General features: G+C 45.1%; 1 protein-coding gene across 1 annotated transcript; it reads left to right on the plus strand.

Annotated features, from left to right (window-relative positions):
- Window positions 1–3,060: 3,060 nt before the first annotated feature.
- Window positions 3,061–11,884, plus strand: B9D1 (B9 domain containing 1). The gene is made up of 7 exons (XM_065412455.1): window positions 3,061–3,135; window positions 3,548–3,616; window positions 5,176–5,287; window positions 5,996–6,092; window positions 6,730–6,792; window positions 11,478–11,545; window positions 11,739–11,884. Exons 1-7 carry the CDS (start codon window positions 3,061–3,063, stop codon window positions 11,882–11,884), a joined length of 630 nt encoding a protein of 209 aa, XP_065268527.1.
- Window positions 11,885–15,397: the final 3,513 nt, after the last annotated feature.

Here is a 15,397-nt window from a genome sequence, read left to right on the forward strand (position 1 = left end):
ATATTTATGGTAAGCTTGAAACCTTGTCTTTCACCAACAGAAGTCAGTCCAGTAAAAGATATTACCTTACCAACATGGCTCCAACAACACTGCAAATAATAAATAGAAGTGAGGCCCTGTCCAGCTTCTATTAAAGTCAATGGGAAAACTTCCATGCAAGTTGGATTGGACCTGTGGTACCTAAATGCGAGTGTGATTCTACATACTGGATAGGGTGACTAGCTGTCCTTTATTTTAAGGGACATCCCTTGACCATTTTAAACGTTAAATTGAAGCTTGTGATAATTGCATAGTATACATGGGGGCAGAGGAAATGTACACGTGAGAGAAAATTCATGATATGCTAAGGGAAGTGGTATTTACTAAAATGTCCCCTAAAATAAAGTGTTGTCCCTGATTTTTCATGTGGTTTTCCCTTATTTCCATCCAGCAAGGTGGTCACCTTACTACAGGATAAATTAAATAAACTAAAATCAGAGCTGATTGGCATGTTCGCGTGGCTACATCGTGGTCTAAGCACTCAATGGCATTAAGGGGTGAGGTCAGTTTATTAAATGATCAGATTTCTACACATCAAATCCAGGCTGCCAAGCAGGAATCCTGATGTACCATGCTGTCAGTGGTTAATAGCAGGATGGATTTTGGGGGCCTGGTGAGATAAGGGTCACCTCACTTTCAAGCATGCCACATTTCCGATACCTGGGCCCCAACCTGCAAACTTTCTCTTTCTCCTCCTCCCCCAGCCGACATCCTCCCTCCCATGACACCCACTTTGGTCCATCCCATGTGGTGCACCAGCTTGTTCGGACTGGGGGAGATCTATCACTGCAGCGTGGGGATGACCCCCAAACCTTCTTTTCTGACTAGCTTATGGATGGGACTAGACTGGCTGTACATGGAGAGGAGGAGACAATCCAACAACTACAGTACTACCACCTAGAGCCTGCTGTGCTGATTCAACTTCTCCACTGGCCACCAGGCAGCTCAAGAAGTGGGAAACCATCGCAGAGAACTGGTTTGGTTTACAGAACTAGAGAAAACACTTTTTTAAAGTTCTGACCAAAAGGCTAAGACAGATCCCAGAAACCAAGAGATTCCCAGTTGTCTGGGGTCTCTAAAACAGCTCCTCAGTGCTTACCACGTATAAAATCACTCCATGAGCTTTGTAAATATTTTATACAGGGCTGGATATTTCTCAATGTCACAGGATCTTTCCTGAAATGTTCAGCTGCAAAAAGTTTTGTTCAGATGAAGAATTAAGCCTCTTCCCTGCCTCAGCTGTGATTTTTTTTGAAGAAGAGGGAAGGCCAGGAACATGCAGGATCAGATTCATGCCCCACCTAACCCAGTATCCTGTCTCTGACAGTGCACCAGTACCAAATACTTCAGAACAAGATGCAAGAAACCCTGCAACAGATGATTATGGAATAAATCTCTTCCTAACCCCTGACAGTGGCTGACTAATGCATGATTGGAATTTGCCCACACGTGGGGTAAGGCAGTTTGAGGTATAAAAAACACAGTGCAGGTCAGTGATTTTAAAATCAGGTCATGCCCCTGATAGATAGGGTTGCATTTCAAACTTGTGTGGGGTAACTGTGACATCTAGTGGCCTCCAAGGCTCATCACACATGTGCGTCCCCATGGCTCTGCTAGCCACCTGAGTGGAGCCAGGGTCCCAGGCAGGCTTGGTCAGCCCGTGCTGTCTGGACTTCACTGCTATTGTTATTCAAGATAGCTAGATGAAAGCTAGCTCTAGTATATCTACATAGGCTGCAGTCACACCTGTGACTGCAGCATACATATACTCTATCTCACTGCTGTGGAAATCGCTTGGGCGAAAGGTACCCTGTTGATTGGAATTTTCCTGGGCAGAGAAGCACTGCACCCAAAGTCAGAGGTGAGATGAATGACAGGGACTCCGAGGTCCATGGAACACAAGGCCCTGGCTGTGGTAGAGTAATTGGCACTAGCATAGTGAGGTGTATGGATCTGGTGCAAAATCTCCTGATGCAGATGTACCACACCCTTGTAAATCAGGTTGGAAGGATTCGATTTTTATCGGTAAAGGTCAGTACCCGTCAATTTCACCTAACACACACAAACAAACCCATGAAAAATATTTCCATCGATAACAATAGAAATTTACACATAGGCAAAGTGAGAGAAATGCTGCTTGAGAACTTATCAGAGTTTGAGTTAAGAATATTTATATGTTGTATATTCTGACGCGCAACGTTGACAATTTGTGGTTTTAACGGCTATAAAGCTTTAACCTTTTCAATCCCAGCATCTACCTCATTAAATAATTACTCTCTGACACCCCCCGATAATTTCCTGCAATTGTGAACATTTAAATAGATAAAAATAAAAGCTTAAACCCCATAATTTTGCGCAACCATGAAAATTGAAATGGTTTAAAAATAGAAGAAAATGCTTAAAAAGAAACATCAGTTTTATGAAACCAAAAAAATGAATTTCTGCTAAGTCAGCCTGTAGAGTAGGGATCGCGCTGGGGCCCTTTTGGTGCGTTTGCAGTGGCGGTGTCACCGTGTGGGTCCCAGGATGCTAGAGAGACACAGTGGGTAAGATAATATCTTTTATTGGACCGACTTCTGCTGGTGAAAGAGAGGCAGACACGCTTATGCTGAGTGACAGCCGGGGGGGGGGGGTGTGGGGGGGGTGCATCAGTGCAGATTGCCCTGCTGTAGCCAGGGCCCCCGCCTGGCACCACCTCCCCCATGCACCCCCCTCACTGGGCAGGGGAAAGGGCCCCCCCTTCTGTTTGGGGTGAGGGACTGGGGGGGCTCTCCTCGTAGGGGTAACACCCCCGTTCTCCTGGGGAGGGATCCCTCCCTTTGGGGAGTAATTGAGGTGGGGGATGGGAGACCCCTCCCCCTTTCTGGAGAGGCAGGGTTCTACCCCTTGACCTCCCGCCCCCTTCGCGCTGCGCTCCGTGGCAGGAAGTTTGGCCCGGCCGCCTCGCCGTCCGCTGGGCCGGTATCCAAGGCGGGCCGGGAGAGCGGCCCTTAGCAACGGGCCGGGATCGGCCCCGGCGCCATGGCAGCAGCCGCCGCCGCCGCAGCCCCCACCGTCTTCCTGCTCATGGTGAACGGGCAGATCGAGAGCGCCCAGGTAAGCGGGGGCCGGCCGGGCCCTCGGGGTCTCCGAGGTCCTTTCCCCCGGGCGAGGCTCAGCGCGCTCCCCCGCCCCGCCCCGCTTCTCGCCCGGCTGGCGGGATCCTGGCAGCCCCCCGGGTGCCCGCGGAACGAGGCTCTGTGGGCGAGAGCGCGGCCGGGGGCCACGGTGAGGGGCGCGCTGGAGAAGCCTCGAACCAGGGTCTCCAGGGTGGATCGGGGGCTTTGGGGGGCATCTCCCGGTGCCATTGCCCGGCGCCCCCTCCCCTGCCTGTCCCGGCTCTGCTCCTGGCCAGGGCGAGCCCACGGGAAGTCCCCAGCACAGCGGCTCAGCAGGCTGCCAGGGTAGGGGGCAGCAAAAGGACGGGGCTCCCCCAGGCCAGTAACCTTGTCTTCCCTTTCTTCTCCAGTTCCCAGCGTTTGACGATCTCTACTGCAAGTACTGCTTCGTCTACGGCCACGACTGGGCCCCCACCACGGTAAGTGCCCCTCGAGCGCCCGCTGCAGCCGCCCTTGGCTGTGCCTCATGGAGCCGTGGCCCCAAATCCCCTACAGCGCGGCTGCGTTGAGTTCAATAGGTTAGGCTTGTGGGTATTGGACATGGAAGCTCCCTGGGGCAGGGACTCTGTTCTGTGTTTGTACAGCACCTAGCACAGTGGAGTCTGGGTCCATGACTGGGGCTCCTAGATGCTACACTAATACGAATAATACAAATAACTCAGAAAATACACACAATAGGATTTGAGGGAGGGGGATGACTACAAGTGCCTTTCCCTTTATTGTCTTGGAAAGGTGGAGTGGTCTAGTGCAGGGGTTCTCAACCTTTTTCTTTCTGAGGCCCCCCCAACATGTTATAAAAACTCCACAGCCCAGTTGTGACTCAACTACTTTTTTTCTACATATAAAAGCCAGGGCCGGCGTTAGGGGGTAGCAAGCAAGGCTATTGCCCAGGGCCCTACACCACAGGGGGCCCTACAAAGCTAAGTTGCTCAGGCTTCAACTTCAGCCCCAGGTGGCAGGGTTCAGGGCCCTGGGCTTCAGCCCCACATGGCAGGGCTTCGGCTTTCTGACCTGCAGGGCCGGCACCAGCCCAGCAAGCAGGTGCTTGGGGCAGCCAACGGAGAGGGGTGGCACATCCGGTTCTTCGGCGGCAATTCGGCAACGGGTCCCTTACTCCCTCTCAGAGCGAAGGACCAGCTGCCGAATTGCCGCCGAAGACTGAAGCAGCAGCGGTGGAGCTGATCAGATCGCGGCTCTTTTTTTTTCCTGCTTGGGGCGGCAAAAACCCTGGAGCCGGCCCTGCTGACCTGGGCCCCAGCGAGTCTAACACTGGGCCTGCTTGGCAGACCCTCTGAAACCTGTTCGCAGCCCACCAGGGGGCCCCAGACCCCTGGTTGAGAACCACTGGTCTAGTGAACTGAGAACAGCCCTGGGAATATATCCTGAACTCTAATACCATCTCTGCTTCTGAATTTTGAGCAAGTCATTTCACTTTTCTGTGTTTTATTATTCCCTCATTTAGAAATTGAGATGAATTATTCCTTCCCCACTTCACAGAGGAAGTGCAGAGATCTATTAATGTTGGTACAGTGCTTTGAAAAACTAGAATGCTGTGTATGTGCTGTGTGTTGTTGGTTTAGTTATACTTATCCCTTGTTTTGTAGTTTACATATTCAAAACACTTCTGTGAGTTATTATGAATCCAGTCAATGCTTTTCATAAATGCTGATAAGATTAGCTACTTGCAAATTAGTAGGAATAAGGGTCAGATTTTAAATGGGTTTAATTTTGCATCAATTTGTATGCCCAACCCTGCATTTGCACATGCAAAATATTGTATGTACAAATTGAAGGGAAGGCGCTTTGGTTATTAAAAATGTAAGCTCTTTGGGGCAGGGACTGGAACTTGGCCCTGATGGTCTGTCTGTAAACAGGCAGAGAAGTTTTATATTCGCTATAAGCATATGCACTTTCCACTCTGTAATGTGAGTAAATAGCAGCAGCTTGTATTTGTACAATATATAAGCTCTTGTTTTAGGGTTTGGAAGAGGGAATATCTCAGATCACCTCTAAAAACAGAGATGCACAGCAAGCCCTTGTGTGGAATTTTCCAATTGACATCACCTTTAAAAGTACCAACCCCTCTGGCTGTAAGTAAACCACAAAGATGATGTATGGCTGAATACAGGTATTTGGTACATGAAGATTGTAGTTCTGGAATGGTAGGCTGAGAGTCCTTTGATGCATCTTCATAGCATATGCTGGCATGGCCTTCTGAATAAGGGAGACTATGGCCAGCAATTGTTGGAGAGTCACAAATATGCATGGTTCTGCATGTCACCTTTTGCCTTGTGAATGAAGGAAAGCCCAACATTACAGATTAATTTTTGACTTTTGTTCTATTGAGTCCAGTTTGTGTTTTCTCTTGATGGTGCTTTTAGGCAATTCATTTTTGAAGTTTCCCAAGATGAAATTACTGTGGGCTCCCGCTTTATCATTTCTGGCAATTAAACTTGCTTGGGGTAGATTCTGTGCACTTTGAGGGGTACCATATTTCTTTTAATCTTTTAAAATTACCTTTCCTGGATGAGAATATTTCTTAGAAACCAGAAAGCTTTACACTAATTCAGTAATACAGTTAACACTGTTTGCTTTCTTATACCCACTGGCTTTTAGTTCCCTAATACAGGTAAATAAATACATTTTTGGACCTGCAGTTCTTGACACTTTATAGTTGCTTTCAGGTAATGACAGTAATTTAATAACAGTAAATTTGGAATGAGTTTAAGAAATTATAGGGCCATATCCATCCCCTTCCTTGTCCTTGCCCTTATATTAACTCCTATTTTCTTTTTAAGGGCCACAAATAGTGGTAAGTGTCTATGGACCTGATCTTTTTGGAAATGATGTCATCCGAGGTTATGGAGCTGTTCATGTTCCGTTCACACCTGGAAGGTGGGTTAATGATGGTTATTGTTTTGGTTTCAAATGTTCCTCCCAAATACAATTTGATCTCAGCTCCCTCTTGTTGTATTTTCTAATGTAAAATAATCCGAGCCAAAATAAGTGCCGCCCAAGTGTCTCTATAACTTGCTTACACCATAGGTATGGAATCTATTCTTGGCACAAGCCTTGGTCATTGGACCTGAGTCTTGTTGCTTTTTATTCAGTGCAGGTTTAGTTTTAATTTGTGGATGGGGGAGGGCAGTTGAACAAACTGGTCCAGATCCTCAAAGCGATTGAGGCACCAAACCCCCATTGCTTTCAGTGGGAGCTAGGCACCTAAATGCCTTGGAGGATCTGGGCCTGCAAGTCTTCACTTCAGCACTGTCATGTGTGTCGGGGGGACTGCACCACTTTGGGTTTGAAGGTGCTCCCCTAGCTGGCCTCTCTCTTGTGCCCTCTGCAAGTTCCCCATGTAAGCTGTACATAGGAAAGTTTGAGTTCATTACTTACAAGTTACTTGTGGATGTCTCACATTTTTTAAATCTGTATTTGGACTTTCATTATCATAATAAATACAGGAGTATTGGAAATTGGCATTAGGTGTATTTCATCAATAAGTTCTCTCTCTTTATCAATTCCATTTCAGTCATAGAAGAACCATTCCTATGTTTGTTCCAGAATCCACGTCTAAGCTGCAAAAAATTACAAGGTAATAATCAAAGGTGTTGTTAGTAACATGGGAAAGGACATTTTTGTTTTAATTGATGGTGTCTGACTACTCAGTATGTGCACGCACTTATGAGTTTTTGTAAGCTTAAAGACATTCCTATGAGTTTCATGGACAATGTGGCTTTATCCATCAAAGCCTTACTCTAAAATTTAACATTAGCAATCTGCTTGGAATAATGCTTTGTAACTTCATCCTTTTTGTTATCCATGCATTTGAGAGTGTGAATTTGAAAAGCACTTGCTGTCTTGCTGCCAAGATAGAGCTGTGTCTTTTTGAAAAGTAGCCACCAAATGATAGCAAAGGCAAACAACCACACGTTCCCTTCTATTCTCTGAAGCTTCCAAAAGAAAAAACATTGACACTGATGAAATTGTGCGCGTAAGAGTTCAAAGCAAACTGGCTTCCTATGTAGAACTGAAGTAAACACGTTCATTTCTTTCTAGAATAGATTTCACTAGTATTACACTTATTTTTCTTCCTGTAATTCAGCAACATCTGCTGCAGGGATTACTCCATAATGAAAACAATCATTATGAGGATACAGAATGTTAAGTACAGCATAATATGTTTTAAAAATATAATTGGACTGTTCCACAAGGGACATTTTTACATTGTAAGAATGAGTGTCTGAATTGATTGGTTGTAATCAGTTCTTTTTCTTGAACAGTAACTGCCTCTTTTACCTATATACATTAATTTTTATTGTTTTTCTCCATCATTTTTCCCCTCCATCCTGTCATAAAATCTCAGTATTTAAGAGCCAGAACTGATGGACACCTTGGGCTTCACAGGAAACGCTTGTAGAAAATAGGACATCCCATATCCAGCTGCAATGGGCACGTGGTTAAGGTGTTAGTCCTGAAACCCATTGGAATGTTTTTGTGCACGTCTGAGTCCTGTCCACAGTAGCTCTGGTTTAGGGAGCAGTGTGCCCTAGTGGGTAGAGCACTGGACTGGGACTCAGGAACCTGGGTTCTATTCCTGACTTGGCCACTGGAGTGCTGGGTGACCTTGGGCATAGGCGCCGACTCCGTGGGTGCTGCAGGGCTGGAGCACCCACAGGGAAAAATTAGCAGGTGCTCCGCACCCATCGGCAGCCAAGCTCCCCCGGCACCCACCCCCTCCTCACCACCTCCTCCCCTGAGCATGCCGCGTCCCTGCTTCTCCCCCTCCTAGCGCTTCCCTCCCACTACCTAACAGCTGTTTGGTGGCGCTTAGGGCTTTCCGCGGGGGAGGGGAGGGGGAGAAGTGGGGACGTGGCACACTCAGGGGAGGAGGCGGTTAAGAGGAGGGGTGGGGACATGGGGGAAGGGGGTGGAATTGGGGCAGGGCGAGGGTGGGGCAGGGGCGGGGCCAGGGGCGGGGGGGGAGTCGAGCACCCACAGGGCAGACGGGAAGTCGGCGCCTATGACTTTGGGCAAGTCATTTCACCTCTGTGTTTCAATTTCCCCATCTATAAAATTGGAGTAATGATACTTATCTCCTTTGTAAAGCACTTTGAGATCTATTCATGACAAGTGGTGATAAAATTATGATGATGAGAGCTAGGAATTATTATTTAATTGAAGGGGACCTGGGCATTGAAATCCATTAGGCAGCTATGGAAATCAGCCTCCATGTGTAAAGAATAGGTTTAATTTTAAAAAATCTCTTGAGTTACTTGGAAGTACAAGTCTCATTGACAGTCACTTACGTGCGTTTGAAAATTCCATGCAATGGCAATAATTTGCCCCATTTTACAGTTGTGGAAATCTAAGACACGGGGACTACAAGACTTGTCCTTCATTGTGCAGCAAATTAGGGTCAAGACTGTCATTAGAATCCAAATTTTCTCTCTCCCAATGGGGGCTGTGGGAAGGGTGGGCCGAGGGATGTGCTGGCCGCCCTTCCCGCAGCCCCCATTTGCCTGGGACGGCGAACCACAGCCAGTGAGAGCTGCGATCTGCTGAACCTGTGGATGCTGCAGATAAACAAACCGGCCCGGCCCGCCAGCGGCTTTCCCTGGCGGACCACATGCCAAAGGTTGCCGACCCCTGCACTAGACCTAACAGTATACATGCTGTAAGAATCTACAATATGCTTGGCTACTGTGCACCTTGTCCACTTAAAAATCTAATCTGTTTTAGTAACTATATTACGTTTTGTGCAATAAAATCAGAAGGCAAGATGCATTCAGTCAGTAGCCATTGATCTTGCACTGCAGGTGGCTCTTTTATTGGTTTTTAGTAAAGTGTCAGGTGACATCCTGATAATGATGCATTGATTGCTGGAAAAACTCATATTCACTCTCACTCCAACTGGTTAATTCTGAATTTCTGCTACTGACCAGCTGTGGTGGGTGGAAATTACACATTGAAACAAGCTGTAGATGATTAGTACATTAACAGAATTTGGCTTCTTGAAACTGGTGATGAAGTGGGACTGTTAGAGGTTTCTTGAGCCCCAATACTACTGCTCCTGTTATAAACTTTATCTGTTCTGATTAACTTATATTAACTATTGCATGGTACATGTAATTTGGTATGGCTTTTTGCAACTCTGTTAAAGGAATGGCTCTTTGAGGTTATGTGCAGCTGGTCTAGACACTGCATTGTGCAGTGAATCCAGATTTGGTCTGTCTGTTCTTCAGAATTGTTCTAAACTGAATTGTCCACTAGTCCCTTCCTCCTTGTGCGGGAAAGGGCCACACACATTGGCGGAATACCCTCTAGTCTGTCTTAGTGAAGATTCCATCATTCATACTCCAGAAGTAACTGTTTTCTCTGAGCTAATTGAACATTTCAGAGAGATTTGTCCATCTGTATTAAAAGCAGTGGTCCAGAGGGGAAACATTTTATAGAGTCCCAGAGTTCGTTTGTGAAATATCACAGGGTCCTGGGTTAAATTCAGCTGTTGTAATGTCTCTGACAATAGAGCTTGAAATATACTGGCCATGCAGGATAGAAACACCTTGTGGAATGATTTGGGCTATTTGTTGAATAGGCTAGTAGTGCATAACGTGGAGTTAGGATGTAAAGTAGCTGAGTTTAAAGAGAGAGAGTTGTAATCAGGTAAGGCAGGTTAGCCTCTGTATGTTTTAATAAACACATCAATGTAGTATAATCATGACAGCACTGCAACTACTTCTCTTTTTGCCAGATGAAAACTTCTGGCACCAGAGAACAAACTGTACTGCCTCAGATATGTATATTAAAGAAATTAAAAACCGGAATTCTTCCCAAAGGCTGGGCAGCTTTTTAACCTTCTATTGGCCTATTATGGCACTGTCAGTATATTGTGTTAGAAATTGCATTATGGTAGAGTAGTGTAGAAATGCGATAGATAATGAGGATTTTAAAATATGAGTGAAAGGATCAGGAGGGGAGGCAGGAAAGCATTTCATAATATTTCGATGGCTGAGCGTTTCCTTTATGGGGCAGCTAGAATAGAACCAGCGGTGTGAGGACTTACATTATTTTAATTTGTGATCTGTGGGCAAATTTAAACCCTGGTTTACTGTGGTTATTCAAAGAACTTCCACTGAGAGTAAACACTTGCTAGTTTTAGCATGCTAATCTTTAATGATCAGATTGTGATAGAATCATAGACACCTCAACATTAGTGGTACTGTACTCCACAAGTAAGTAGTCCCATTCATTTCAATGGGACTTCTTGCAGCATAAGATATTACTCAATGTGCCTGATCCAATGCTCAATGAAGTCAACAGAAGGACTTGCATTGCATTCAGTATACAGTGTGGGCAGGTGTATCGCAATCTGTCCTTAAATTAGTCTTAAAATACTGCTGTAAATAAGTTAGCCAAAGGCTTTTATTTTCTATAGGCCACCCACCCACCCAAAGGACGATCTATAAAGGAATGATGCAGCATATACTTGCACAAATTTCTCCTGAATGAGGACTCATGGACATAACTTTTTCCCTGTCCAATGTGTATTTGTTATAGCTGTTAGGTCCGTTTCCCCCCCCCCCCCCGATCCTTAAAATTAGGTGTTATTAAAATATCTTTGACATAAACTGACCCTCCCTAACCCAGAAATAACTTAAACTTAACGTCTGACGAAGTGGGTATTCACCCACGAAAGCTTATGCTCCAATATTTCTGTTAGTCTATAACAGGGGTCGGCAACGTTTGGCACGCGTCTCGCCAGGGTAAGCACCCTGGCGTCCCGGGCCAATGGGGGCAGCGGGAAGCGGCGCGGGCGAGCGATGTGCTGGCCACGGCTTCTCGCCGCCCCCATTGGCCCGGGACGGTGAACCACGGCCAGTGGGGGCCGCGATCGGCCGAACCTGCCGCGTCAGCAGGTAAATAAAACTGGCCCGGCCCGCCAGGGTGCTTACCCTGGCGAGCTGTGTGCCAAACGTTGCCGACCCCTGGTCTATAAGGTGCCACAGGACTCTTTGTCGCTTTTTAAATTTAATAGAATGTAGGTGAAATTAGGAAAAAAGGAAAACTGGTCAATAATCCAGAGGTGACATTTATCTTTGATCAAAGTAGATAAGTAGCAAGGGGAAAAAAATGTATCAAGCTTTAAAAATTCCTACTATGAACAGGGGGAAACATTTTTTTTTATTTCGGTGCATACAATGATCCTTTCTTATAACAATTCTAAATGCTACCAAGTATGACACATCATTGAGTTGTTTTCTTTTCTCCTTCTCCAAGTTGGCTTATGGGAAGACATCCAGAGTTCACTGACCCAAAAGTGGTAGCGCAGGGAGAAGGCCGAGAAGGTAAATGATCAGGAATTACTGTCTCTAACTCCTCTATGACTATGGACCAGATCTTGGCCAGTCCGTTTCTTTGTTAATGCTTTAGGAGGTTAATTGAGCGTATTAAGAACAACCACATCCTGGTATTCTGTGGGACATCTAATGACTGTTCAACCAGCTTTACTGGCTAATGGTGTTGTCCTCCTATTTCTAGTGATCACGGTGCGATCCCAAGGCTTCGTGACCATTTCCTTCAATGTGGTGACTAAAGACATGAAGAAACTGGGCTATGACGTAAGCCCATCAGACATGCAGAACCCTTCAGTGGTGTCTCTTACAGATGGGATTCATAACCATTGAAAATCTCCCCCCTGCCCTCCCCAATCATTTAAAGGCACACATGGGAGGCGAGCACCATACTTGTACTGATTTTCTATTTTCATATGACAGCTCAAGCCGTAAGGTGTGTTGCAAAATACCTTTCTATCATAACCTTTTGTACATTTTTTAGTTAATGAATAGCCAGTTTACATTTGTTTTTAAAAAATGATTTCATGTGTTCCAAACATCAGTGCAGGCCTAAAATTGTTTACTAATGGTATTGAAGTGGTAGTGGGAAATTCAGATTGCAATACCGTCCAAAAGGAAGGGAATCGGAGACTATTTCAGTGGCACATTCATGCACGTTCTTCTGCAAAAGCAACAAAAAAGTGGTTTGTTTTAGGGGGAGGGGGAAATTCACAGAGAGTTAAGTGTATAATATCCCCTTGATTCATGCATTTACCTCTCATTGGCACCATTGAGATTTAAGTGCAGCTGTTGAGGGAGAAATAGATCTCAGTGTGAGGATCTGGAAAAGAGCACACAGCCTGAGTAAACAGGACGTGCACTCAGCCATAAGCAATGGGGAATCCGCTGGCCCACCCTGTTACAGATCCCCTCTGCTGTAAGGGATTGCCAGGAGTAGCAGTCAGGGCCACCTCTTCCTGGTTATGCAACTTTCTGGAATTTGTGCATTTTCTTTGTTATTGCTGAAGGTACTTCTCGCCTTGTCCTCTTAGCCCAGCTCTTCCATTTGCTTCATTCCACAATAAGCTAAAGTAATAACTCTGTGATGATGGCAATGAAATGAGTGTGCTGTCACAAATCCAGCGTTCTAATGACAGTCCAGGATAGGCTGTGAGGCAGGTAATTGTTTATATGGGTCCTATGCCATGGCTTTCAGTAACCAACAAACATGGTAAGGAAAACAACGTGCTGAATTTCAAGTTTGATTCATGAAGGTTTTCCTCACTGTTTGTATAACCTTAGAAATTGTCATCATGTTGTTTCTTGTTACAGTACAGGGCAACAGCTCCAAAGCTAACACACTGTTCTGAGCTGGCTGCAGTTTGAGGGTACAAAGAAAGGCCTTCATTCCGAGGATATGTCTACACTGCAATAAAAGAGCAGTGGGCAAGGCTGCAGTTGGCCTAGGTCAGCTGACTTGTGCCGCGGGTCTATAAGATTGCTGCGTAGATGTTTGGGCTCGGGCTGGAGTCCTGGTTCTGAGACCCTGCAAGGGGGGTGGGTCTCAAAGCCCAGGTGCCAGACTGAGCCCAAACATCTACGCTGCCAATGTTAGCCCTGCAGCCCAAGCCTGAGTCAGCCGACCCGGCCGCTGAGACTCGGTGCCGCGGGTTTTTTACTGCAGTGTAGACATACCCTGAATGTCCTCCCTTCCCTGACCTTTCACATGACTGTCTGCTAAGCTGATATTGGAGCTCTGCATTTGGATTGAATAAACCCAAATAGCTAAATATTTATCTTTTCTGTGCTTTTTTTTCCTTAAGGGAACCATTTATTAGTCCAAAGTAACACAAGCTCTAGTCTTCTAATGATCTTTCCACCATCCTTTGTGTCCAAACTACAGAACTTAAATCCATAGCGAGACATGATTATTTAGTCAATTTGAGAGACTATATTTGGGTACATGGTTTGCAAATTTGACTTCAAATACCATGAGAAGACCAGACTTAATATTATTTCACCCTATTTATAAGTCACTGAAACATTAAAAAGCCTTTGGAAAAACAAGCACAAAGAAAAACAAATTTTGAACCACTGCACATCCATAGTAATATTAAATAAAGCGTGCTATTTATAGTACTAGAATTCCTTATGCACGTAAACCTGTACACTATGAACACTGTGTTTTGTAAATATAAATGATGAAGATCTTGTAAAGCACCTTGGAATTTTGCTCTGTTCCTTAATCATTTTGTACTTTTATAAATGATTTTACAAATGTATGGTGTACAAATTATTTTTCATACATTAGCTCTTGTTCTCTATCTTCATTGTGCTTTTTGAATTATAACACTAACACCCATTATAATTAGCTGTTCTACAACAAAACCACAACCGAGCTCAAATTAATCAGACTATTTTTCCTGTTTATTGGCTGCTGTAGGAGAAAGAGAGATTGGTTTGTTTTTTTTAAATAGCTAGTCGGTTACAATGGTGAGGGTAGCCATATAAGTACCTTGATGGACCAGATTTGAAATGTATGAAAAGCAGAGATAAATAATGTAGCACAAGTGAAATATAATACACTGGAGATTTTTACTCACTTGAGATGATTTAACATCCCTGTCCAATTAGAGCAAAACTGCATGATGATTCCATGCATGGTACCCTATTAAACTGAGGGAAAAAGTCCAAACTTCACTGCCACAGTGATACAAGGAGTTTATTCACATCCAACACTATAGGGCATTGTGGATACATGAGCTTGTATAGTTAAAAATTTTAAGGGGATTTCACATACAAATTTTACATATTAGTTTGGAAGTTGCCATTTATGTTGTTCATTGTTCCTTCCTCCTGTTTCCATCTTCCGCTGTCTTTTCTTGGCTGAGATAGATGAGGGCTCCTTCGGCTAAGGCAATAAGAACGTGCCTTGTTGGCCATGCTCTCCAGGTAAAATCATGACCTGATGGATTGAAATAATTCTCGCTTGGCATTAATGACACGCAGGAGTTAACCACTCTAAACTGCGGGGAGGGAGAAATATTTTCCAATTCAATGTATTTTCAAAAAAATAATCTAATCACAATACCTCAGAGACAATGTCTGCATTTCAGATGATACTGTAAGTGAGTGTCACATTTGTCAGCTACATTTTTATTACGTTCTCTATTAATCTTTGTGCTTCTTGAGGGTCCCTCAGTGTCCTGGTAGACTCTTTAAGATCATCCCATTCTTTTAATCCTTTCTTCAAGATTGGTGTCCTGTGCCTTTAGTAGGTAAGCACTTCAGAGCAGGGACGTTTCAATGTCTGGCAGTTTGCCTGTTGTGCAGCACCATGTACGTGTCTTGTGCTATCAAAATACCAGTTACAATGACTCCTGGCAAAGCCTAGAACGGCTACTCCTGGGGGCATTCTGCACCAAAAAAATTAAAATTCTGTGCACAATATTTTAAAATTCTGCAACTTTTATTTGTCAAAATAATACGACATAATCAAACAAGTTTTCAATTATTTTGGTAATTTATTTCAAAATACCTGTCAGCAAGTATGCTTGTAACAATACAGACACACACAAAAATTCCCCCAGGAGTAGAGTTAAAGAAACACCTATGACGACCCAGTTCCTGTTTCTCTGTCCCCTTCCCCCACCCCCAGAGCCTAGCTGGGGGGCCAGACACCCAGAACCCCTCTCCCCCCAGAGCCCAGCCACAGGGCGCCCCCTTGCCCAGATAACTGCACCCCCTCTCCTGCCACAGAGCCCAGACACCCCCCTTCCCCCTCCCAGAGCCCAGACATGGTTCTCCCAGCCCAGGGATCCAGAGGGAGAAACAGCCTGATGCTTGGTCCCACGCTTGCATGGA

This window comes from Emys orbicularis, chromosome 10 (genome assembly GCF_028017835.1).
Source record: "Emys orbicularis isolate rEmyOrb1 chromosome 10, rEmyOrb1.hap1, whole genome shotgun sequence".
NCBI lineage: Eukaryota > Metazoa > Chordata > Testudines > Emydidae > Emys > Emys orbicularis.